This window comes from Taudactylus pleione, unplaced genomic scaffold, assembly GCF_031769625.1.
Source record: "Taudactylus pleione unplaced genomic scaffold, aTauple2 ptg000336l, whole genome shotgun sequence".
Classification (NCBI taxonomy): Eukaryota; Metazoa; Chordata; class Amphibia; order Anura; family Myobatrachidae; genus Taudactylus; species Taudactylus pleione.
This window is the reverse complement of record NW_028284737.1, coordinates 97,846-123,086: the sequence shown is the minus strand read 5'-3', so window position 1 is coordinate 123,086 and position 25,241 is coordinate 97,846. Positions and strand designations below refer to the sequence as shown.

General features: G+C 42.0%; 1 protein-coding gene across 2 annotated transcripts in view; it reads right to left on the bottom strand.

Moving 5' to 3' along the window:
* Positions 1–25,241, bottom strand: part of CEBPG (CCAAT enhancer binding protein gamma) — a 121,762-nt gene that overhangs the window by 30,331 nt on the left and 66,190 nt on the right. For both annotated transcript variants that reach the window (XR_015869532.1, XM_088443894.1), the window contains one exon: positions 13,808–13,934. Coding sequence is in view for 1 of the 2 variants with exons in the window: in XM_088443894.1 (XP_088300020.1) it covers positions 13,808–13,934 (127 nt within the window). In the remaining variant the exon portion in view is untranslated. The remainder of the gene's footprint in view (positions 1–13,807; positions 13,935–25,241) is intronic.

Genomic DNA, 25,241 nt, shown 5'->3' with positions numbered 1-25,241 from the left:
TGTTAATATGCAATTCTGCATCTTTGTTTATATATATTCCCAATATTTTCTTTGCCAATGTACATATTGTTGTACTATTTTATTTCTGCAAAATTCAAAATAAATTTGTTAAAAAAAAGATATTCTTGACCTAATTCACTCATTAAAAAACAGACAATTGCTGAGCCGTTTTTGGAAAAAAAAAATGGTCAGTTAATTGGTTAAATGAACAACAGGCGAGGTTTCTTGTGGAAAATACCGTACAAGAGTGAGATCTGTATCAGTAATAAACAACTATGGAAAAGCAGTTTTCTGTGTTTTTAAAAAAAAATTCCTGTAGGTTTCAGTAAGGATAGTTTAGTACTTATATTTCTGTTTTAGATGATTTGGTTTAGTGGTGTGTAATGTACCACAGAGGGGGTTCATTCCTGTTCGGTATTCAAAGGGCGAATGCAGTTAACAAATTGTCAACTGGATTGAACTTCAGATTGGGAAAGGTTTATTTTCTGGATCATAGACATTGATATTGGTGAACTGATCTTCACTGGTTAAAGATACACTACAGGGGTTAGGAATATCACTGCTATTTGCTGTGCTCTGTGTTTCTTTCTGTATATAAAAAGACTAATGTAAGCTCTGAAAATATATAAATTCTTGACCTGTTTGAAGAGTACTTTGTATGCTACTGAGTTAGCGCCTTTAGCGACTGTCTTGTCTATGTAAATACACTTATTTGGAGCAATAAACATGTACTTGCTTCAATACGCCTGCATCTGCTTGCATCCTGTGAATACCAGAATAGCATGCTATTCTATTCTTCTGTTCTGAGTTAAGCCCAGTGTCTCCAAACTAAAGCCCTCTGTCAGCTACCTAGTATAGGCAGTTCCAAGCAGTTCTAGATCCCAGTGATAGGCACCTGAGATAAGTGATTCCAGGTACCAGTGTAGGAGTCTGGTGGTGAAAGCAAGTTACCAGCCTATGACAAAGTGGGAGAAGTCAGTAAGAGGCAGTTACTGATGGTGAGAGAGAATCCCTAGGGGTGAAATAAGCAAATCCAGATTGCTTAATGATGAATAACCTTCTCTATGTACAAAAAATATGTGCTTGATTGACAGAACAAGGTCATCCGGTCACAAGGATCTTTTCAGATTCCTTCCCAATGTGTCTTTGCATCTCCTCAACTTCCCCCATGTTACTGACAGCAAAGCAGTAATAAAACATCAGACCTCCTCACTACTAGAACCAAGTAGAAGGAATTGCAAATATAGCTAATGTTCTTATAAAGGTAGCTTTGAAGGTTACTATTTAATATATGCAGTCACAGATGCATCACCCCGTAAGAGCACCCACAAATCCTTACTAATGTTATCTCTACATCCATCATGCTTTTTAAGAAGAACAGTACTGAGGTGTGTTAGAAGTTTGCCCTCATGTCCCCTTGGTTGAGGACCTCCTTGAAGTAGTTTGGGTTCTATGGGAGAAGCGAGGTAGAATGTTAGAAGATACTTAGGCAGAATAATGAAGGCTAGTAAGTGGAAATCATAATGGTCAAAAGGTATACAGAAATGTAAACAGAAATTAGTACAGACAGAGGAGCAGTATGCACTAAAGAACACAAGAGGGCTGGACACAAGAATTTTGCTTGTCCATTATGGGAGAAACATTATAAGAGAAACAGGATGGTTGAGTGAGGTTAGGCAGCTATCAGATGCTAGCTTGTTTTTTGAAGGTGATAATGTCTGGAAAAGTAGGCAGGTCATGTTTCAGGAGAGTGCTGGAGAGCAGAAGGGAGTAGCCTGGAGCTGCCAGTGTGCCCTGAATGGTGACAGGAATAAGTGCACTGGGGCCTGGGTATGATATAAGCATGGTGGTGGATCAGGAGCATAAAGTAGAAATACAGTGTGTCCCACTGGTACAATAATATTGCCCAGACAGTCCATAATGCCAGTGAGTCCATTTTGGTATAATGATGCCCTCATACACATATGGCACAAATAATTCTGGTAGCACTGACAGAAATCTGCTGGTACACAAATTTCCACACTGTAGCCATGGTACTTTTATTCTATTCTTTAATTCTATTTTGGTATGGAAGAATGCTGTAAGGCAGAAGTTCCCAAACCCTAACAGTCCTGGTTTTAAGGATATCCATGCTTGACCACAGGTGACTTAATAGGTACCTCAGTCAATTTGATTTAACGATCTGTGCAAAACCATGGATATCTCTAAAACCTGAACTGTTGGAGAGCCTTAAAGACCGCGTTTGGTATCCTCAGCTGTAAGTAAAAGAGAGAGAAAATTCTTGTGCAGTGCAACCTGTATAACTCCTTAAATGCATTAAAGAGGCTGCAAGTAGAATATGACCAGATCAAGGACCCCTAAATCCTCCAACAGATAACATATAAGAGCAAGAAACCATCCTGTAGCACCCCCAGCTCCCAGGCTTGAGGCTAATATATACAAAGCGGCGGCATTGTAAGCCAACATTTAGCAGTAGGTTTGAGGCGAAAATGTAATGCAGCACTAAAATTAAGTGTAAAGCAAGCCAGGCTCTACACTTCATAAATATAGCCCTTAGTACAATGCCCTGTTGGAACACCAGGATCGCTACCATGTTTCATCTAATTGGACACATACAAAGTGACTGTCAGCAGAGCGTGGACCAGGCCCCTGGGGGTCGACTTCTGTATGCCACTGACACAGCTTACTGTGAGAAGAGTCCAGAAGACATCTATTTTTACTACCCTGATGAACCCAGTGCATGTGGAGGGTGTCTATCACATGGGAAACATGGTCAGGGTGGGTTACATCAATTCCAGTCAACAATGGAACCACATACGGTTAGGTTGAATGACCAGTAGTTAGAGGAATTGAAGGCTACTGTTTCATCCTGAGTCTCCATTCCATCAGAATAGGCTGATGATTTGCAGAAAGATGATTCTGGGCAATTTGTAAAGATCTATCAAGAATCTTACATTTTTTTGTACTAATAATAGTTTCTCACAAATTATATTATTACATTGATTATTGCTAAGTGTAACACAAATCTCAATGTAATCGCAACTTGTTCGCAAAACTCTTATGATTAGTCCATATTCACACATGCTCCTTTGTCGTCACCATGCCCTAATAAACACGCCCGTAAACTGTCAAATCATGTGCATTGGTGGCATGTGTATTAAGAGTTTGCACTGTGGTTGGAGAGGAGAGTTTATATAATTGTGATTGCTGATTGGTTTTGTAAAGTTGTCTTATTCTGTTGTATTTGTTAAAAAATCTTAATTTATGTTCTATGTCATTTTAATTTTTGTCTTGTCATTATTTTGTGTGTGTCTGTGGTGTGTGTGTGTGAGAAGTGGTATTGGAGGTGGTTTGTTATTTTCTTTAATTTTTCTGTGTTTAGTGTCTTTTTGTGGTGATGGAGGAGGACAGTGGTAGAGAACCAGTGGATTTGGTGGTCTCAGAGTCTGAGAGGGAGGAGGATGAGGTGTCTGTGCTGCATGCATTGGAAGAATCAAATGCCAAGGATGATGATGGGTCTTCGGTCAGGGCAAGTGGCCACAATGTGAGAATGTGGCCCTCATGAGAGGGGTTATTGTAAACTATGAATATTTGTTTGGCCGGTATACCTCCAGAACAAATGGATGCAAAAAGTCCTTAATTTGCTTCAGTGACATCAAACATTGCATCAAACAGAAAATGGCCACTGAGGCACAGCATGAAAGGTGGCAGACCGCAAGAATAGCTGTAATATGAGGAGCCACTGCGAAGCATTATTCCGCCAGAAGTGTTGCAGGTTACATGTACATGACTCTGAAGCCCTGCCTAAAAAAAGTGAGTAATGTCTCCATGTTAACCTTTGCATTTTTAGATATATGTTTTGGAAACTGACAATGTGATTTTATATAGATTTTACACACATTTACTCCAATTCTGCATAGTACTGTACTAACAATGTCCTGTGTTTTCTGCATACATGGAAATGTTACTTAGGAATCATAAAATATATGTGTCCACACAACCATAATATTTTTGTGCCATTATTTTTTTTGTTTGGCAACTCAGCAAAGTGTGCAAAATCCATATGCATTTCTGTTACAATTCGTGGTCACGACTTGTCTCCCTCCAGAAGTTCACCATTGCATGATGCTGTTGTTCCAGTTTCCTCAGTTCTTTAGGCAATCAGCACGCCTCAGGAGGTCACATGCTATCCATGGAACTGCGTGATTGGGCGGTATTTCTATTTGTACATACTGAACTTTTGCCACTTCGCTGGCTACAGCATTCCTGTGTGTTCTCTCGGCTCAGCTGCACAATCAGTTTTCTGTTACACCTCGTGGAAAGGGAACTTTGACTCTCCTTGCTGTCTCCAGCTTTCGTGGCCTCTACTATGGCTCCTGAGCCACACCAGTAGCTCCCGTGCTGTCTGGCTTGCTAAGTCTCTACTACGGCTCCTTAGCCACACCAGCTATCCACGGCTCTCCAAGCAAAATTATTATACTCTGTATCAGCTATTAGTGTTCTCAACTGCAGTACGCTAATCAGTACACCAACTTTACACAAGCCTGTGTACCAACTTGTCAGGACATTGGGCCTGATTCAGAGGCACTCGCTATTTGCGAGCGCTCGCTCTCAATCAGGGTGGATTTAAAAAAAAAAAATCCGCCTCCAGGCCGCTCGCATAGCTGGGGTTGACCACCCACAGCTTTTGCAAGTGGCCTGGCGATGGTCACGATAATTGCGACCATCGGGCTTGTGGTAGGGTCTCAGCTCGCGCAAGCTTGAGTGTACTTCCTGCTCTAACAGAGCAGGAAGTTCACTACTGATATCACGAATGTCAGTACGGCCGCCCACAAACGGCAGGCGTTCCTTTGGGAACGCCTCTGTTTGTCCAGCCACCCCCCCTCCCTGCCTACAAAACGGGGTGAGCTGTCGATCAACATCAACAGCCGCCCCATTTTGTAGCGAGCCCCAGGGCGAGTGAAGTTCTCACTCACTCCTGGGCTTGCGTGTGCGCACTGGCCGACCATCGACCCGCTTGTGTGCACGCGAGCGGGTCTGAATCGGGCCCTTTGTACGCTAATTAGTACACAAACTTGTACTTAACCCTATGTACCAACTGGTCAGGACATTGTACGCTAATTAGCACACAAGCTTATACGCAGCCTGTGTACCAACTCATCTGGATTTTTGGTATGTCTATCAGTACTAACGACTCCGTTGGTTTAGTGTACTGGCTCTCAAAGCCATATCAATTATTATCTCCTTTCAATTCCGGCTCCAGGCTACACCATTGGCTCCCAAGGCCGCATCATTTGTGTACCTTGTTCTGTGCTGGCTCCAAGCCGCATCATCAGCTCTCAAAACCAAATCAATTATTAACTCTCTTCAATTCTGGCTCCAAGCCACACCATCGGCTCTCAAAGCTGCACTGATTGTGTAACATCTTCTGTACTGGCTCCAAGCCACATAATCGAATCTCAAAGCCAAATCAGTTATCAACTCTTTTCAGAACTGGCCCCAAGCTGCCTCATCGGCTCTCAAAGCCACATCAACTATTAATTCTCTTCAGTACTGGCTCCAAGCCGCACCATCAGCTCTCAAAGCCACATCAACTACTAATTCTCTTCAGTACTGGCTTCTAGTTACACCATCGGTTCTTTAAATCGCATCATCTTCTGTTCTATTTCACCATGGGCTTCCAAGTCACACTTTCAATTGATTAACCTGTTCCATCAACCTCACACATCACTTTACCAGTATCCATTCCTACTGACACTCTCACCACTGAATCCTCTTGTTTATCCATGTGAATCGCTACTACCACGAGCTGTAAGCCCAGGCGGCCACCTAAGTACCGGTGAATGCGTCCCAGTTCTAAGGGAACAATGGGTGGTTGCTAATGGCAGAAAACCTCACTAGCCTGGTTCTAGAATTTTCACACAGAGTAGACACTGGATTCATATAATTTTCTTTCAGCCAGTAATTGAATTTGAAAAGGTGTGTTTCTATGTTGTAAAGGGTATACATTATGACTATATAAAGTACAGTTGCTTCTATTGTATTCTATTGTATTGAAATTGTTAACCATAGGATCCCGCTCTGATAGATTTCTGGACATGCCCATGCACATGTTGGCAGCCTGATACACAAAAAAGAAATAGGAAGCGGTTGCATTAATTAGGCGCACATTGAATAGTAGGTTCTAAAATATAGCTTTTAATGCTATGTATTAAGAATACCTATTTCACAACCTAGGTTCTAAGGGCACGATTCAGAACCGTTCACTAGGCTGGGTTCGTACGCTATAGCCGATTGTCGCCCATCTGCGCATGCATGTGCGGCAATATGCTCATGCGCGAGCCAGTCTATGTGATCTGGAAGCTATTGTGGGTGGTGACAGGGGAAGGTCCTGGAAAACGGGGGAGTGGTGGTGTGAACGCAGACGTGTCTGAGCATCAAAACTGCGTTCTTTGTGTGTGCATAATTAAAGTGAAGAATCATTGTACACGTCACCTGGCCTTTTTTTTTACTGAAGCACTCGCAGTGCTTGCAGTAGGGTAGGGTCTACCACAAGCACTGTGTATGCCTCCGATGGTTCTCGATGTTACAGATTGTTAAATACACTTCCTGGAGATGATGTGTGCTATGAAGGGAAAGGGGGCGGCTTTAAACTGGCTTGCAATCACACTGCCGCCACATGTTAAGACATAGTGGGCGTCCTGAAGCCAGGCCATGCGATCAGGGGATTTGCATACCCAGCCCGTGATGGCGGCGTGCGAATGCAGCTTTGCGAATGGGTCTGAATCGGACTCTAAGTCCATCCATAGTGAAATATAGTGGTTAAAAATTATATATAAAGGTAAGTGCTCAATTGAAATAAAGAGTGTTTATTAAAAGAACAAGGTGTCTGTTTTTTTTCTGTGTATAATTATCACGTTATTATTGTAAACTGTCCATAGATTAACTACATAAATCACGTGGAATACTACAAAATAGATTCCCCAATAATAGTTGTTGGGTGAGAGGTCACAAGTCAATGTAAGAGTGTAGAACCCGCTGATAAATGAATGTCCTGGATATGGAAATAATGACGTACCCTAAATTGGGTAGAGTGATACTCTATTGTTCCCCAGATCTCTTAGGGGTCACAAGTCAGTTGATATAGTGGTGCAGAGCCCAATCATAAGTTGGTGTCTCTGGTATAATACTGTGCCCTATATTGGGCCAGATGGTATTTAAATATTCTAGGACCTGTTTCAACCACTTGTTGTGAGCTACTCGAGAATGTGTCTCACCTACAAAATAGTAATGATTTCTGTTATCTTTAGACCAGAGCCATATAGAGAAAAGTCTCTTTGGCTACTGTGGTATGATAGTAACCTAAATTCATATAGGATACTTAACCAGTGATCACGGGTCCCTAGATTATGATAACAATTTTTTGGTGTAATTCACATACAATTCCTGGTACTATTTTAACCCAAAAATGAGACTACATCTGCTGGGAAGCATCTCATCATTGATCCAGCAGCCTTCTCTGCAATCAGAGTAGAATCCTCACCACCTGTTGGGAACACTCTTGTCAAGCACGCATTACGCAAGAAACTGCTACATTGGGCTCATGCTTCCCGCTTCGCAGGTCATGCAGGCATACAAAAGACCTTTGAGTTCATTTCCAGGTTTTACTGCTGGCCTTCTCTCAGAAAATACTTTATTGCCTCTTGTAACAAGTGCGCCCAGCATAAAGTGCCTTGACAGTCTTCAGCAGGGCAGTTACTTCCTCTCTCTGTTCCACATCAGCAGTGGACACATCTGTTGATGGACTTCATTACCGATCTTCCAGTTTTAAACAAGTTCAAGTGGTAGTTTAGCGTTCAGCCTGCGGGTTCTGTCCTCCACCCACAGGCCGCAGTGTCCCACGGGTGGGGAAAACAGCAGAGCAGTTGTCACCGCCGGTGAATGGGCATCCATTCACAGTGACCGCGGCGCTTGGGAGCTGCCCTGCATGTCCATAAGTGCCGGGCACACCCCAAAGAGTTACGAAAAGGGGACGCGTCATAAAGATGTGCCCTTGCTCTTGGTCCGGCGCCCTACAACCTAGAGTGAACACTAGTAGTTGACCGGTTCACCAAGATGGCTCACTTCACACAGCTTACCTTTTCTGTCAGCTCCCAAGTTGGCTCAATTATTCATACAAGAAATCTTCAGACTCCATGGACGAGGGGTGCCCAGTGGACTTGGTCTGTTCACTCTGGTTCCAGTCCAGTATCCATGCATATTACAAGTCTGTGGTTTCTACACTGTCACTAGTGTAACTATGCTCCTGTTCATATCCATGAGCAAAAGTACTTTTACTATTTATTCGCTTTGATTGATAACCTCTAAATGTTGCATAGCTTGAGAACCAAACGATAAATAAACTTGGCAAAAACATAAGTGTAACACATGAGGTAAAAGAGTTAAAACATTATTTCCACAAGGGCAGGGTCTTAGGTTTTATGGAAAGAACTACTAATAATAGTTTATATGAAAAGTGGTGTTCATGGGTTCAATTTAAGACCCTTTATTTATTTATATATGTATATATGTTCACTGACAGCAAATGCTAGAATACCTATTATCATTATTATCATTTATTTATATGGCGCCACAAGTGTTCCGCAGCGCTTTACAAAGTACATAAACAAATAGAGGACCAGCGACTTACAGCACAGTACAATACAGAACAAGGACATACTGTATACATTGCTACCATTAGCAACCATAACACCGAAATAAGCAACCAAGTGTTAGGTGCCCTAGTAGGTAGCAAGATGAAAAAAAAGTAAGGAGAAGCACAAGAGGGTAGAGAGCCCTGCTCGTAAGAGCTCACACTTTGAAGGGGAGGGGCAGACAAACAGGGGTTACACAGATGGGGAAGACAGGGAGGAAGGAGCAGCAAGTCAGGATGCGAGCTGGAAGGCTTTGATGAAGCCCATTTGAGAGCCCATTTGAAGGATTGTAGAGAGCAAAAACTCAAACAGAGAAAAGAGAGACTCTTTGTTGGGGCATTCTTATCATGAATTATGTCAATTATATAAAATGTAACCTTTATTTGGTCCCATTAAAAAGTATATAGTAGTTTTTCCCTTTCCATGTCAGTAGCAAAAATTATAAACAACACACAATTAAAAATATATAGCAATCAAATTTGCACAGATCCCTTTACCTTGTGGTGCTGCATATCGTGTGTGTGTTTACTGCTATATTCTGCATCCAAACTACAGGGAATCGAGAGAACGATTAAAGCTACTACTTTTTGGATAAAGATTCCTGTTTGAACTTGTTTACTATTAAGGACATTAAAATGGAAGATCTTTTGAGTATTATACTCTATCAATATGTCTGAAGTGTGACCCAATAAGAGAGCGCCTGACCAATTATTTATTTTTGCAAGTGAGATTGACAATAACCTCTTCCCTATACTGCTGCATTAATACTTGATCCTCCTGCTTATTCAGCGCTGGGTATTCTTTCTTCTATTATTTGTTGTTTCACACAATTAAAAATTATGCCCTCTTAGAATATATTATACTCACTTCCAACAATTATATATGTCATACATCTATATGCAATGATCAGGGAACTACTCTCCCACTTGAAGATAACGACATAAGAAGCTAATCTAATTGTAATGTGACATCATAGAATATATTTGACAGGATAGGTGTGTCAATTAACCTCTTCTGTTTACCTAAGGGGCATCAAAGTTGAAAATATTTAAAAAGTTAATGACCTAATAATCACACCAATGTGACTAATAATAAAGGTTCTTTTAGAAACATTGGTGTGATTATTAGGTAGTAGGGCCACAAAGAGTAGTGGCCCTTGGATTTGGCAACAGGGATGTCATTGCACACTTTCGTGAGGGCAGTTTCAAAGGAGTGGAGAGAACGGAAGCCAGACTGAAAAGGGTCAAGGAGGCAGTGGGAGGCAGAGGATTCTGTGGGGATATCAATTGGAATATTGAAGTCACCTAGGATAATGGAGGGAAGGTCTGAGGAGAGACAGTGAGGGAGCCAGGAAGCAAAGTTGTCAAGGAACTTGGAGGGAGGACCAGGGCGACGGTAAATGACAGCTACTTGCAGGTGTACTTGTTGGAAGAGGCGTGTAGCATGAACCTCAAATGTAGAAAAAGTAAGGAACGGTTCAGAGGGTAGGACTTACCAGGGGATAGGAGGACCTCAACACCACTGCCAAGGTGACCCCCGGACCGGGGGGTGTGAGAGAAGATGAGGACCCCAGAATAGAGAGCTGCAGGGGAAGTGGTGTCAGAGGGTGAAGTCCAGGCTTCAGTGATGGCTATGAAATGCAAGTTGTGGAGATGAAAAGATCATGGGTGAAGACCAGTTTATTACAGACTGGCACGGGATAGAGGGCCAGTTTTTGTGGGAGAGATGTGAATGAGATTATTGGGGTTGCTGTAACGAGAAGCGGAGGTTAATTTGGGTGACCGAGATGAATGGAGTGGAGAGATTGTTCGGGCACCAGTGCTGGGAAGGGAACCTGTAGGTGGTGGGCAGGGAGGGAGTTTAACGAGATGGGGTGACATGGAGAGGTTTGAAGGAGGGATTTGCGGTGGGGTAGTGGAACCAAGGTGGGGTAGAAGAGAACGAAAGTGGAGTAATGGGAAAGGAGAAGGAAGAAGGCAGACAGAGAAAGGGAGATAAAGGAAGGAGGAGGTGGAGGAGACAATGAGGAAATGATAAAGGTGGAAGAAGAGGGCAAAACAGATGATTAGGTAGACACTGAGTGGAGGGGGAAGTGGAAAAAAACATGGTCAAGGTGTGGCTGAGGTGAATAGGGGGGGTAAACTAGATGACGGAATAAGTATGAATGTGAGAGAAAGTTTTGCAGAGAAGCAAGTAATAGTACAGTAGAGGAAAAGGTGTCTGCACAATAACAAAAGTTTATTATTGAGCTGAGGAAAAGTGGAGATTTAATGGGGAACAAATTGAATATTAAAGTAGACTGTATTAGAGGATAGATGACATGAAGCTAGGCAAAGAATTAAGGTAAACATACATTATTTCTAAGAGGTAACCTGAAATTGTCACAGATACAGTATGCTTTGAAGTGTTTGTGAAACCAGAGAGCCAGCAAAAATATAAGCACGTAAAGTTCTTACAATGAGTCCAGTTGCTTGTAGTGAAGAGATTTTGGACTTGCATTTCTTGATTTTAATTTGTCCAAATGTTTTAGGATGGTTTGAAGTTAGAGTGTATAGGTACCCATACATCTGCGATGGATTGCTGCGATCCTGCGATCTTGCATCTCAGAAACATGCATCTCAGAAACATGTTGGATTTCACCGATGTGACAATCACGATCAAAAAATGATTGTGATTGTCAAATCAGAGAAATTTAACATGTGAAATATCAGCGATCCTGCGATGGATTGCTAAACATCGATGGTCCCCGGTTGACATTTCCGACCGGCAGATCAGCGTTTCCGCTTCCATCGCGACGATCCGTTGCAGATATATAGGTACTTTTAGTGTTGATGTTAGGATAATCTAACTTCAAACCATCCTAAAACTAAAACATTTGGACAAAGTTTGACTTCGGTTTAACACCGAAATTAGGTTAAAAATGTAAAGTGCACTTATAAATGTTATGCACAAGCCACCAAAGGCATGCAGCCTAACAATGAAACTTAAATACTGATAGCTGCCATGTGTATGCAATGATTACAATCTGCTCCCAATACCCTCCCACTAAAATGGCTAACACAAACAAACAATGAATACCATACAGTTAACAACTGGGTCTAGTTATCTATACACTGTGCAAATAGTTCAGAATGAGATATTCTACAGCAGTGATGAAAGGTTGATAACTTATTGGTGAACAAGATCACAGTGTCAAATCACAGTCAATATCAGCTGAAGATAGCTAATAACGCCAAAATTAGGTTAAAAATGTAAAGCACACTTTTAAAAGTATTCACTTATAAATGTTATGTTATGTAGAGAGCACTCACCAGCCTTCTTCTGATGAAAGATTAATTACTCACTTTTATGTTCAAAATAGAAAGGTTGACGTTTCGGGCCCCAGGCCCTTTATCAAGACCACAGAGTCATAGATGTGTCCACGCATGTAGTTACACAAATCACTAGTGGGTCTATATATACCACGCATGTAATTAGTGCCACACCCCCAATTAACAAACCAGGAAATGTGTGTCAATCTTTTGAGGGTGGAATAACACTGTTTTTACAACACATATAGAACTATTACTGGTAGGATATATCTATATCCAGTCAAGGGGTTCATCTTTTAGTGGTCGGAAGATATATCTAAATTACAGATTGACCTGTCAATTGGATCATGTAGTTTATTTTCTAACTTGTCCTTGTGGACTGATGTATGTAGGCAAGACTATTCGCACGTTCAGAGAGAGGATGTCACACCATCGGTCATCAATTAGGCTTGCCTACAACATGGGTAATACCGACAAGCCTGTGGCCTTACATTTTCTCAAGACAGTACACCAAATTTCTACCTTACGCAATATGCTTATTGACTGGGTCTCCCCACTGGCTAGGGGAGGAGACGGAGGCTTATTACTCTTGAAAAAAGAGGCCAAATGGATTCACTCATTGGACACTGTAGCCCCGAGAGGAATGAACGAGATGAACCCCTTGAATATGCTCACTTAATAATCTATGGAATTTTTTATCTTTTTTCTATTTTTTCCCTTTTTTGTTTTGATGTGATTCAATGGTCCACAACTTTAGTAATCGGATTATGCATGTATTGTGTGTATATTTAAGGATTGTTTTTAATATCGAATACATGTATGTACACTATCACGTGGCTCAGGATTATACCAGACATGTCTTGGTTACAATATCCAGGCTTAGATTTGGAACCAAGTACTACCTAATTTGTTTTTTTGCTTGTCTTGGAATATAGTGTAATAATCACTAAGTGACAGCTATGATTAAGTGGAGCTTCCCTGTTTGCGCTCCATGTAATTGGAATGCATTAGGTTATTGTGACGGGCGGCTGTAAACACCACAGACGCAGTCCGTGGCTGCACTTCCGTGTTGCGCTCCACGTGTGTTGAATGCATGACATCTCAGCCAGTCACTGTCTGGAGACGGCTGGGAGAGACTCGTGGATCCGGGTCAAATGGGAGCACTCACGGTAATATACAGCGGAATGTGTGCACATACGATGTTTATATACAATAGCCTGTTTGACCCTATGCAGATGTTTGGTAGATAATTGACCGGTATGAATAATGCGTTCCTCTGGAACTGTAATGCTAACTCTGTGGCTGTTATTATGTTGGCTTCTTTGACTGGATATAGATATATCCTACCAGTAATTGTTCTATATGTGTTGTGTAAACAGTGTTATTCCATCCTCAAAAGATTCACACCCATTTACCTGGTTTGCTAATTGGGGGTGTGGCACTAATGACATGCGTGGTATATATAGACCCACTAGTGATTTGTGTTACTACATGCTTGGACGCATCTATGACTCTGTGGTCTTGAAAAAGGGCCTGGGGCCCGAAATGTCGACCTCTCTATTTGTAACATGTTGTGAGTAATTAAACTTTCATCTTTTGGCATAAGAAGAAGTCTGGTGAGTGCTCTCTCTAAACCTGGATATATATATATATATATATATTTATTCCCACAAGCGGCACTCAGCGGTCTGGTTTAAATAATTCAAGATGGCACAATAGGTGCTGCAACGTTTCAGGGTTTTATTTGCCCGTCGTCAGGCTATATAAATAGACAAGTGCACATATAGAGACATACATACATACCTTAAATACCTGTTGGCTCATCACTCCAAGCGTCCGGCCCCACTGGTCACCACACGCAGTACTTCCGGGGCATCCATACGTGACCATGAGGACGGCAGACGCTTTGGTAACCACGGTAACCCGGCGCCTGTAGGAGAACCAATACACAAGACATATTAAAGCACCTAGTGAACAAACAAAAAAAAACCCCAAATGTTACAATGTCAATGGAAAACCAGAATAGTGATTCTCTGTAATATAATGGATAAATGTGTAATACAAAGAGAATATGTAGGAGAAAGCTAAACTATAAATGGAGGCAGTACAGTAGAAGTCCATGGAATCGGAGAATTAAAGAAAGACGCCCAAGTTAAGTTGATCATTCAGCCCCTTATTCTCTTTGTAATACACATTTATCCATTAATTTACAGAGAATCACTAGTCCGGTTTTCCGGAGCTCATGAGACGGTGGATTGCCGTACTTAATAAGTGCTCGCTGGACCTCATGACTCTTGTTGTAGAAGAATCAGCGAGAGAATTATCCTCTATCAGACTTAAGATCTCTGAATATGAAAACAGCAATATCACACAACTACAATTGGATCCAGGGCCTGATTCAGAGCCGGACGCTCTGACAAGAGCGCTCGCTCTGAATCAGGGCCCTCCTACCTATTATTGGAGCGGGCTCCTGGCCACACGCATAGCTGTGAGTGACCACCCACAGCTTATGTGAGCGGCCAAAAAGATGGTCGCGATTTTCAAGACCATCGCGACCATCGGGCGTGTGACAAGACCCTGCGGTAGGGTCTCACTGCCGCAAGCCCAGGAGTGCTTTTGGCTCTATCAGAGCCTAAAGCACTCCCACTGACATCACTAGTGATGTCAGTGGGGCCGGCCCCAGACGGTAGGCGTTCCCATGGGAACGCTCCCAGCACGCCCACTAAAGGGGGTGTGCTGTCACTCACCATCGACAGCACGCCCCCTTTGGTGCGAGACCCATAATGACGGTTTGGCCGTCGCTATTCGGGTCTCGCGCATGCGCACCAGGGCACCATCGACCCGCTTGCAAGCGCTCAGCGCTCGCGAGCGGGTCTGAATCAGGCCCCCAGTTCATAATTGGATTGAAAAATTACAACAAATTGACGTGTATAGAAAAGAATTGGTTCAATTCAAAAGGCAGAAATTTGACACCGTCTATAGGGATGACGATGAACGCAAAGTTTATAGATGGCTCGTAGAGAGCAATAACACTTCATTTATGTGGCACCCGCCGATCTGGCAATTTTAGATCTAGAACTAGGCGATATGAATATTCTTCTAGTGAAGCTCCTAATTCCTCTGGAGAGGAATTAACGGGTATTAAAATGGCCACTACCACAGGACAGAAGCCCCCTTTAGGGGTACGAACCCGTGCAGGACGCGGGGCCATAGGAAGCATACCAGAAGGGATGGCCAAGGGCGCCACAAGATGAGGCAGAGGTCGGAAGAAGTAGATTTTGTATTCAATCTAACAGGATCCTCACACCAATTGAATTAAGGGTACTCAATAAGGGACTTTGATTTGTTCCAACCAATAATTTTAATACACTAAGATGGAAGATCGATCACCACCACTTGAGTAGACAACTGAAACTCAGGGATTTTTTTGACAAGAATCCCCATCCTTGTACTAGAAAAATCACCCCCTTTAAAATCAAATTGACTTTTGAACCAACTTCACAAAACACTGCTATCAATAGTTTCCTTAAGACACTAGATCAGGGGTTCCCAACCATGGTCCTCAAGGCACAGTCCAGGTTTTAAAGATAGCCAACTTGAGCACAGGTGACTTTGGGGGTCATTCAGACCCACTCGCGAGCGGCAGTACGCTCGCAAGTGGGTCGATGTTCCCCACTGCGCATGCGCACGACGGAGGGAGCTCCATCGTGCGCATGTGCGAGACCCGGCGATGGTGACTGACAGCACGCCCCCTTTGGTGGGCGTGCCTGACAGACGGAGGCGTTCCCAAGGGAATGCCTACCGTCTGAAGCCGGCCCCACTGACATCCAAAATCACTCCTGGCCTTGCGGTTGAGAAACCCAACCACAGGCTTTCACTCGCAGTTCCGATGGTCGCGATGGTCAAAACCATCGCGACCATCTTTTTGCACGCTCGTATATGCTGTGGGTGGTGACCCACAGCTATACGAGCGTCCAGGAGGACGCTCCATTTTAATGGAGGTGGGCCCTGATTCAGAGCGAGCGCTCTGGTCAGAGCGTCCGGCTCTGAATCAGGGCCTTTATTAGTATTTCAGTTATTTTGATTTAACATCTGTGCTCAACCATGGATATCACTAAAACCAGGACCATCAGTGTGCCTTGAGGACCGAGGTTGGGAAACACTGCACTAGATGTACAGGTTACTGAGAGTCAAAAAGAACCCTCCCCTCATAGGAACAATATGACACGGGTTGAGTGGAATGCATTGAAGAATCTCAGTTTCTACAAAGACATTGGAGCTCATTCAGACCCGCTCGCAAGATGCGATCGCTCGCTGGCAAAAAGGGGCTGGATATTGTAATGAAGTGCTTGCACTGCATCGCGTAAGGACGCCCACTATGTTTTAGTGAGCTATGGCAAAGTGCGTTCGCAAGTGTCTAAAGTGTCCCCTTGCCTCTCGCAATAGAGGTCATCTCTGGGAAATGAAGGATTAATCGGGGCCATCGGAGCTGCTCGCAGCCATGGGGTTGTCTTAGCCTGCCGCAAGCACTGCGATCAGTGCTGGCTGAAATACATTCAGGTGACGTGTACCATGACGCTACTTTGTTAACTATGCACACCCTTTAAACTGCGTTTTGACACTCAGACACGCCTGCGTTTGCACATCCACTCCACCATTCACAAGCACCTTCCCCTGCTACCACCCACAAACAGCACTATCTGTCACTGAAAGCAGCGACCTGATAGTGGCTTACGAGCTACCAAAATCAGATCGCAACGAATGACTTGCAGATGTGCGAAAATTGCTCCCAGCGAGCGAGGGTGCCGAGGCGAGTGGGTCTGAATGAGCTCCATAGTTGTCAGACCAGCAGACAAGGGGGGTGTGATAGTGATCTAGGATGTGGATAAATATTGCGAGGAAATTTAGAAGCAATTATCCAATGAAAGAGTCTACATCAGGCTTGATGGAGATCCCACGGACTGTTATAAAACTGAGGTGGACAATTTGCTCACGGCATCCCTGAACGGTGGTATCCTGGAAGAAGAGACCTGTGACTTCTTAATCATACAGTACCCCAGAGTTCCTCAGCTTTACTCATTGCCCAAAATACATAAAAGTCTAATAGATCCTCCAGGACGCCCGATTGTGTCTGCAAGGGATTTCCTTTTCAGCAACATCTCCAAATTTTTGATTACCATCTCCAACCTTGTGTACAGTCGGGTGATACACACCTCAAAGACACTACAGACCTTCTTTTACATCTGGAAGGACTGGACGAGATACCTCACAACACCTGGTTGTGTACATTGGACATCTCAATCCTCTATATCAGTATTCCTCACGAAGAAGGTATTGAGGCTGTCAAATATCTTATAATCGATAACCATCTGTACCAAGGTCTGCATGTAGAACTATTTCTCACCCTGTTAGACATGACCCTGAGGAGAAACTACTTCTATTTTAATGGCCAATACCATCTGCAAAGAAACTGGTTTGCCATGGGGTCGCACATGGCACCCACCTATGCCAATGCCTACAATCCCAAGGTAGAATGACATTTTTTCTTTAATAGGGACACCAGGGACAAAATTTTATTCTACAAACGCTATATTGACGATGTGATCTTGTTCTGGAGAGGTAGTCATACTGAATTGGAGGATCTAATAGAGGGGATTAATGCCCTAGACCAGTGGTTTTCAAACTCGGTCCTCAGGACCCCACACAGTTCATGTTTTGCAGGTCACCCAGCAGCTGCACAGGTGTACTCATTACTCACTGACACATTTTAAAAGATCCACAAGTGAAGCTAATTATTTCAATTGTGATTTTGTCAGGAGACCTGCAAAACATGCACTGTTTGGGGTCCTGAGGACAGAGTTTGAGAACCTGTGCCCTAGACCATCCCATCAAATTTACCCATCATTCCAGCTTGGAAGAAATAGCTTTTTTAGATGTCACTATCTCTGTTATCGAGAAGAGAATCAGTACCATGATATATTCCAAATCTATGGACAGAAACACCCTACCTTGGGCTGAGTTTCCACCCACGATCAACTATAGTCTTCCCTATTCTCAATTGTTAAGGGTTAAGATAATTAACAACAACCATGATGTCCTTGACAAAGATCTGGACCATATGATGGAAAAATTTAGAAACAGAGGATATCCTGAGAAGACCCTTCTGCGAGCTCGTAAAAAAGTGGACGGACTCCCCAGATCGGAGATTCTTAAACACATGGAGCCCAATGCGACATAAGATTCCCTGAATTGGGTTTACACCTACAATATGGCAGATAAAGAAATTCAGAATTTCAGTAGGACTCTCTGGCCAGTGATCAAGAACAATCCGGACATTAAGGAGAAGCAGTATCAGATCATGCTAAAGAAGGGGTAAAAACATTAATATATAAATAGGCCAAAGCGCTGTAAGAGAGCAGCTGGTAAAGGGATGTCAACCCCTAAATATAGGAAAAAAACAGAATAAGATACCAGCGCTGTAATACACCACTATACAGGGTATAATAAATTGGACGGTTCTTTAAACTAAATATATATGTTTAATACACAATCACACAATAGTCAACAACTATATAGCATATAAAACTGTTCAATAATTAGAACACTATATGAAATGAAGTTCGTATTGGACAAACATAAAGAAAACCATAAAGTCTCAGTTATAGTTAATCTACTCCTTGGAAGTTATAAAACTCATGGGGCAGCACAAATTACCGGATAGGAAAGGCAGAGTTCCATTCAGTCCTTTAGAAGATTTACCGCAAAATATAGGATGATGTAGATCCTCCGGATGCTGTTAGTTGCTGCCAGTGGCTGGTATAATTCAGTCCAGAGTCGAGTAGAGAAACCAAGAAGAGTTTAAGAATGGCATGTCCAAAGGTAGGTATAAAAGCGCTCAACGCGTTTCACTGGAAATATTTAAGGTCCAGCTTCCTCAGGAGCATATAATGATCTGTCCACTCCTTAAAAAAGGTTTAAAATTTTCCCACACAAGTGAGCCTAATATTTTCGACCTATATGTAGACTTGAATAGTTTTATACGTACGCTATGTCGAAAAAGGTTTTTTGCTAATAAACATCTTCAGAAATTGGGAGACCCTTCTTTACCTATTGTACTTGATAGTACAGATGATGTTTTGCTTTCAACCCTAGAAGAATTATGGGAAGAAAGCAATACATCTGGATCTAGTGGTCTTGGAACAACGGATATTCAAATGAAAAAGGTTATTGATTGCAATAGAGATACTACTGCCTTTAGGGTCAAATCTGACTTTTTTCCCATTCGTGCGAAGAGCAGTAATATTGAAGCCTTTTATAAAATTACATTAGAGGACTTTAAAAATTTGTGTGTACAAAAACAAGACAGTACTAGATATGCTTCTAATTTATCTAGACAGGAAAAAAGGGCTCTCAGATTACTCACGAAAGATGAATCAATCATTATCAAGGAGGCCGATAAAGGGGGGGGGGGGTCTTGTTGTTATGGACCGTGCTCTTTACATTACAGAAGCACAGAGACAACTCCATGACATCAATTTTTATATCACTTTATCAGAAGACCCCACTGGTCCATTCTCTTTGGAACTTAAATCATTGCTTGATTCTGAGGTTGACTCGGGGGTCATATCTAGGGAGACATGCCGATTCCTGTTTCCTTCCTATCCCATCATTCCCACTTTTTGTTTTCTTCCTAAAATCCACAAATCCCTCACTTCACCTCCCGGGCGTCCTATGATTTCTGGTGTCCATTCTTTAACTTCTAATCTATCTTTCTATATTGATTTATATCTTCAACCCCGTGTTTGCACCTTGCGGTCACATCTCAAAGATACGACTCATTTTCTCAATCAAATTCAATCTATTGAGTGGAAGGACACATACGCCTTCCTCTCTCTGGATGTGAATGCTTTGTATACTAATATTCATCACTCTACAGGATTAGAAATTATAAGTAATAGACTTATACGAGATGATGACCTCTCGGTGCAGCATAGGCATTTTATTTTGGATTCTATTCGGTTTATTCTTTTTCACAATTATTTTCTTTTTTCTGGCATGTTTTATTTACAGGTAACGGGAACGGCCATGGGAACCAGGTTCACTCCCAGTTATGCCAACCTTTACATGGGTGCCTTTGAGGATCAACATGTGTGGGGAGGCCCATGGGAAGTGAACCTGGTTTTCTATTGCCGTTATATAGATGACCTTTTTTTTATTTTTGATGGGGATTCTTTTTCTGCATCTTCCATTGTTGAGTCTCTTAATTCTAATTTATATAATCTTACTTTTACTCACACCTATAACAGGAGTCGGATTGACTTCCTGGATGTGACCCTCGAGACAGATGTTAAGGTTGTTACCACCTGTAATTTTGCCAAATCTGTGCATATCAATGCTTATTTGCACTATAAGAGTGCACATTATGCTCAGTGGAAACAAAATATACCAAAGGGATAACTAATGCGTCTCCGCAGAAACTGTACGAATTTGGATACTTTTTCTCGACAGGCTAAAGACATGATTAATGCGTTTATTGAACGGGGTTATCCCTAGAAATTATTAGAAGATTCCTACAAAGAGGTTTGTTCTATGGATAGAAGATGTCTGTTGGAGAAATCTGAGAAACAAAAGGGGTCCCCTAATCAGGATAAAATTAGGGACAAAGGGACACTAGAGAAATGGCCTTTGTGTGTAAATATAACAATTGCTCTAGCGAAATTAAAAATATCATCTCTAGGAACTACAGACTCCTCAGACAGGATAGTATATTACAAAATATTCTTCCAACTAAGTCACTTGTTACGTTCTGGAAAAATAGATCCCTTAAAACTATTCTGGCACCTAGCCATTTTAGCAACATTAAAGAAAAAGAAACAACAAATGGTTCTAGTTGGTTAAGTAATAAACCTTGTGGCTTTTATAGGTGTGGTAAATCACGATGCATTATGTGCTCTCATATGCTAAGGAGAACGATTGAGGTACAGATATCTACACTTTCCGAAAATTACATATTGACTTCCTTTATTAACTGCAATTCTAAATTCATAATATATGTATTGAGTTGCGATTGCAATTTATACTATATAGGAAGGACTACAAGACCTTTACGGGTCAGATTTATGGAGCATCGCAGGAATATTTTGAATAAGAACAGACTACATAGTGTTTCAAGACACTTTATTCAGCAACATGATAGCAATCCAGCTTGTTTATCCATTATTGGCTTAGAATCAATCCAACCCATGGAACGTGGTGGGAATCGATTCAATAAACTTTGTTGTAGAGAAGTATATTGGATGCTTAAATTCATTATGCTTATCTTTATGGTTGTCCAATACGAACTTCATTTCATATACTGTTCTAATTATTGAACAGTTTTATATGCTATATAGTTGTTGACTATTGTGTTATTGTGTATTAAACATATATATTTATTTTAAAGAACTGTCCATTATACCCTGTATAGTGGTGTATTACAGCGCTGGTATTTTATTTTGTAAAAACACTAAAGAATGGCTAATCCATTCAGACGTCACTGAAGCTATTAATATAGTAGGGAAGAAACACAGGCAGAGTTTTGGTTGTTTTAAGTGCACAGGATGCACTACATGCAGCCATATGATAACAGGGAAGTTTTTTTTATCACCCACATTCGGGACGCAAGTATGAGATCAGTCACAGACTTACCTGTACCAGTAAATATGTGGTATATCTTGCCATTGGGAACACCATACGCTCCTTTAAGGAGCGTATGGCTCTTCACAGGTCAGCTATTAGATCTGCCATCAATGGCAAAAGGTCAGACCAACCCCTGGCACGACACTTTGCGGAGCATAAGCATAATCTGTCTAATTTTAGGCATATGATAATTGATCAAGCTCCAGATGATGGTAGACAAGGTGATCGTAACAAGAAACTACTACAACTGGAGGCAAAGTGGATCCATATTAAGGACATGGTTAAACTTAAGGAGCTGAATGATCAACTTAACTTGGGTGTCTTTCTTTAATTCTCCCCATGTTTATTTTTATCTTCTCCTAGACTATATCGGTTCTCTCCAAATTTGGTTCCATAGACTTCTGCTGTACTGCCTCCATTTATAGTTTAGCTTCATTCTACATATTCTCTTTGTATTACACATTTATCCATTAATTTACAAAATCACTATTCTGGTTTTCCATTGACATTGTAACATTTGTTTTTTCTTTTGTTTGTTCACTAGGTGCTTTAATATGTCTTGTGTGTTGGTTCTCCTACAGGCGCCGGGTTACCGTAGCGTCTGCCATCATCAGGGTCATGTATGGATGCCTCAGAAGTACTGCGTGTGGTCGGACACCTGGAGTTATGAGCTGACACGCATTTAAGGTATGTATGTCTCTATATGTGCACTTGTCTATTTATATAGCCTGACAACGGGCAAATAAAATCCCGACACGTTGCAACACCTATTGTGCCATCTTGAAGTATTTAAACAAGACCGCTGAGTGCCGCTTGTGCGGACGGCCTGGCAATGGTCCCGATTATCCTTGTGGTAGGGACTCATCCACCGCAAGCCCCAGTGAACTTCCTGCTCTAAGAGTAGGAAGTTCACTACTGACGTCACGTGTGAGGTCAGTAGGGCCATCCTCAAACGGCAGGCATTCCTTCGGGAACGCCTGTTCGTGCAGCCACCCTCCCGACCTGCCTACAAAGCGGGGCGAGCTGTCGATCAACATCGACAGCCGCCCGTTTTGCTGCGAGTCCCGAGCGGGTCTGAATCAGGCCCTCTGTCTGCCTGTTTCAGCATGTGCAGGATCTCTTCCTCCGATGGCCTCAGCCCAAGTGCAAGGTGCTTAAGAATGATTTTGATTAGGGATGTACATCAGAAGCCTGTCATCGAATGATGGCTGTGCTTCCACCATCAAAACTTTTGATGTGATGGCAACTAACCTTTGCATCCAAAGAATTTGATGAAAAAAAAGTAGTTCACGCATGTGCAAAAAAAACAAGTTTGCGCATATACAATAGCAAACCACCACAGATTTTAACATCGTATGGCCATCGCTTCCATTCGATGGTGACTACCATCGGAAAGCCGCCATCAAATGGTGAAAATACTACCATTGCATTGATGTTGATAAATAATCAACCATCCATGTCCATCCCTGATTTTGGGCCTGATTCAGACGTGTCACAACAGTTTTTGGGTGTCTGCGATACCATAGAGACATTAGCTGGACCCGCCAGCCAATCACCAGCTGGCTCTTTACACAATTAGCGGCCGCACAGGTACACCCATGGAAATCTACTTGGAGAAGTGGGCCGATCGTTGGGCAGCAGGTCAGTATGTGTGAATTAGGTAGGAGTGAAATAAAAAATCCACAAGAGAGACACACCGTAGAAATTAAAGTTTTAACTATTTATTTTACAGCAAGGGTAAGGGTGCCAGATTTGTATCTTTTCTATGAAATGTACTTGCGAGTTTGGCTGATGGTGAGTTTAATAGTTTGCAATCTCACTCGTGTTTTTCAGTGAAAAATTACAAGTCTTTCCCAAACTCACCTGAGTTGGTATTTAATAAATTTGAGAGTTGGAAAAAATGAACAAATTCACCCGAGATTGCAATTTCGAATCTTAGTAAATTTACCTTTAGGAGTTGAAACGTGTTAGGGGAGGGTGGGAACAGGCGAACCAGAGTACATCCTTTGTGGAAAAATCGATTAGAGCAGTTCATGCCAAAGCTTGTTGGTTTATGCGTTTGCTGGTGTACCTATTACACCTTCATTTCTGGTATGCTGATAATCCAATTGTGGATGTGTGTGGTTTTAATTTGAAATATATGGTATTTCACTATGTTTGATATTTCTCCCTATGTGCCATAAGGAGAAATTGAAGATATGAATTTGGGAGTAAATGCCTACAATACCTAATAGGTCTTTTTGGTGAATGATATTGGAGTGATCCGTAAGGACCTGATTAGACGAGAGACTAAGATGATTATGTATTTCTGTAATCTAAATTAAAGCGCCTCATTTATTTTATATGCACCGTCGATGTGCTCGACTGTTGCTTGTGCGGTCAATTTACACTTTCAGTTGCTTGTGTTTTGGATATCTGAGCCCTATTCTGTGGAGTTTTTTCAGCTTCATTTATGTTAAGACATGGAATACTTTTTCAACAAAGTATAATTACTGAATAAAAATGACAAATATTTATCAGAAATTATTTTTTTTATTACAAATGAACAACAGAGGTATATTCTCTTTAAAGGAACAAAGTCAGATGTTCTTTAAAAAAAATACATAAATAAGAAAACTACCAAAACCTCTCACTATATTCTGAATAACAAAAGGGCACTTCAACTCATTTTTGAAATGTAGTCAAATTTTTTTCTTTCTACAAACATATTAAACATAACAAGATTTAATATGGTCCAGGCAGGCAGCTTTTGGCACTCAGACTAGTTCTGTTTCCGTTTTAACCACAAGAAAATGACATAAAAAGAATCTTATTGGCAATTATCAAATATATATATATGATCTTATTGAGAATTCAGAATATGAGCATAAGGGGTTTGGTTGCACAATATGGCCAAATATTTCTTGGAACCTTTATGTAGCTATTTTCTCACTATTGGCACTATCCAACTATGCCAAGATTGAGTCCTACCTGTCGCCACTTGGGGACCATGCAAAGTTTAGGAGGCAGTACTATGCTTCCAGGTATCTCCTAAAACAGGTTAGGTACAGGATACCGGCTTTGGGATTCTGACCTCCGGCATCCCGGTTAGGATACCAACACTTGTCGGTCAGTATCCTAACCCTCCCCCCCCCCTCCCTCGTGCCCAAACTTAACCTCCCCCTCTCCGCACCCTAAACCTAACCCCAGTACTTACGGTCGGGATGCAGGCACCACACTTCTGACAGGTGTTGGGAATCCAGCATTGGCATCCCGACTGTCGGGATATTGACCGCTTCCCCCCTGAAGCCCTTAGTTTTACCAGCTTGCCTGGGCCCAGAACAATTAACTAAAATCGCTTGATGAGGCACTACAGATAGTCTCTGCAGTCATTAGGGAGTCGCTTGTTTTTTATATTGCCATTGATAACGCTAACTGCTCAACTGAAGCTAGACTGTGCTCACTGTGTCCTCTTTATATAGCTTGTCAGGCAACAAACAGGACTGTCAGGTCTACTTGTGAAGGTTTAGAACGGTGTTACCGAAATTCTATCCTCAAAGTCCCATTACCATTCAAGTTT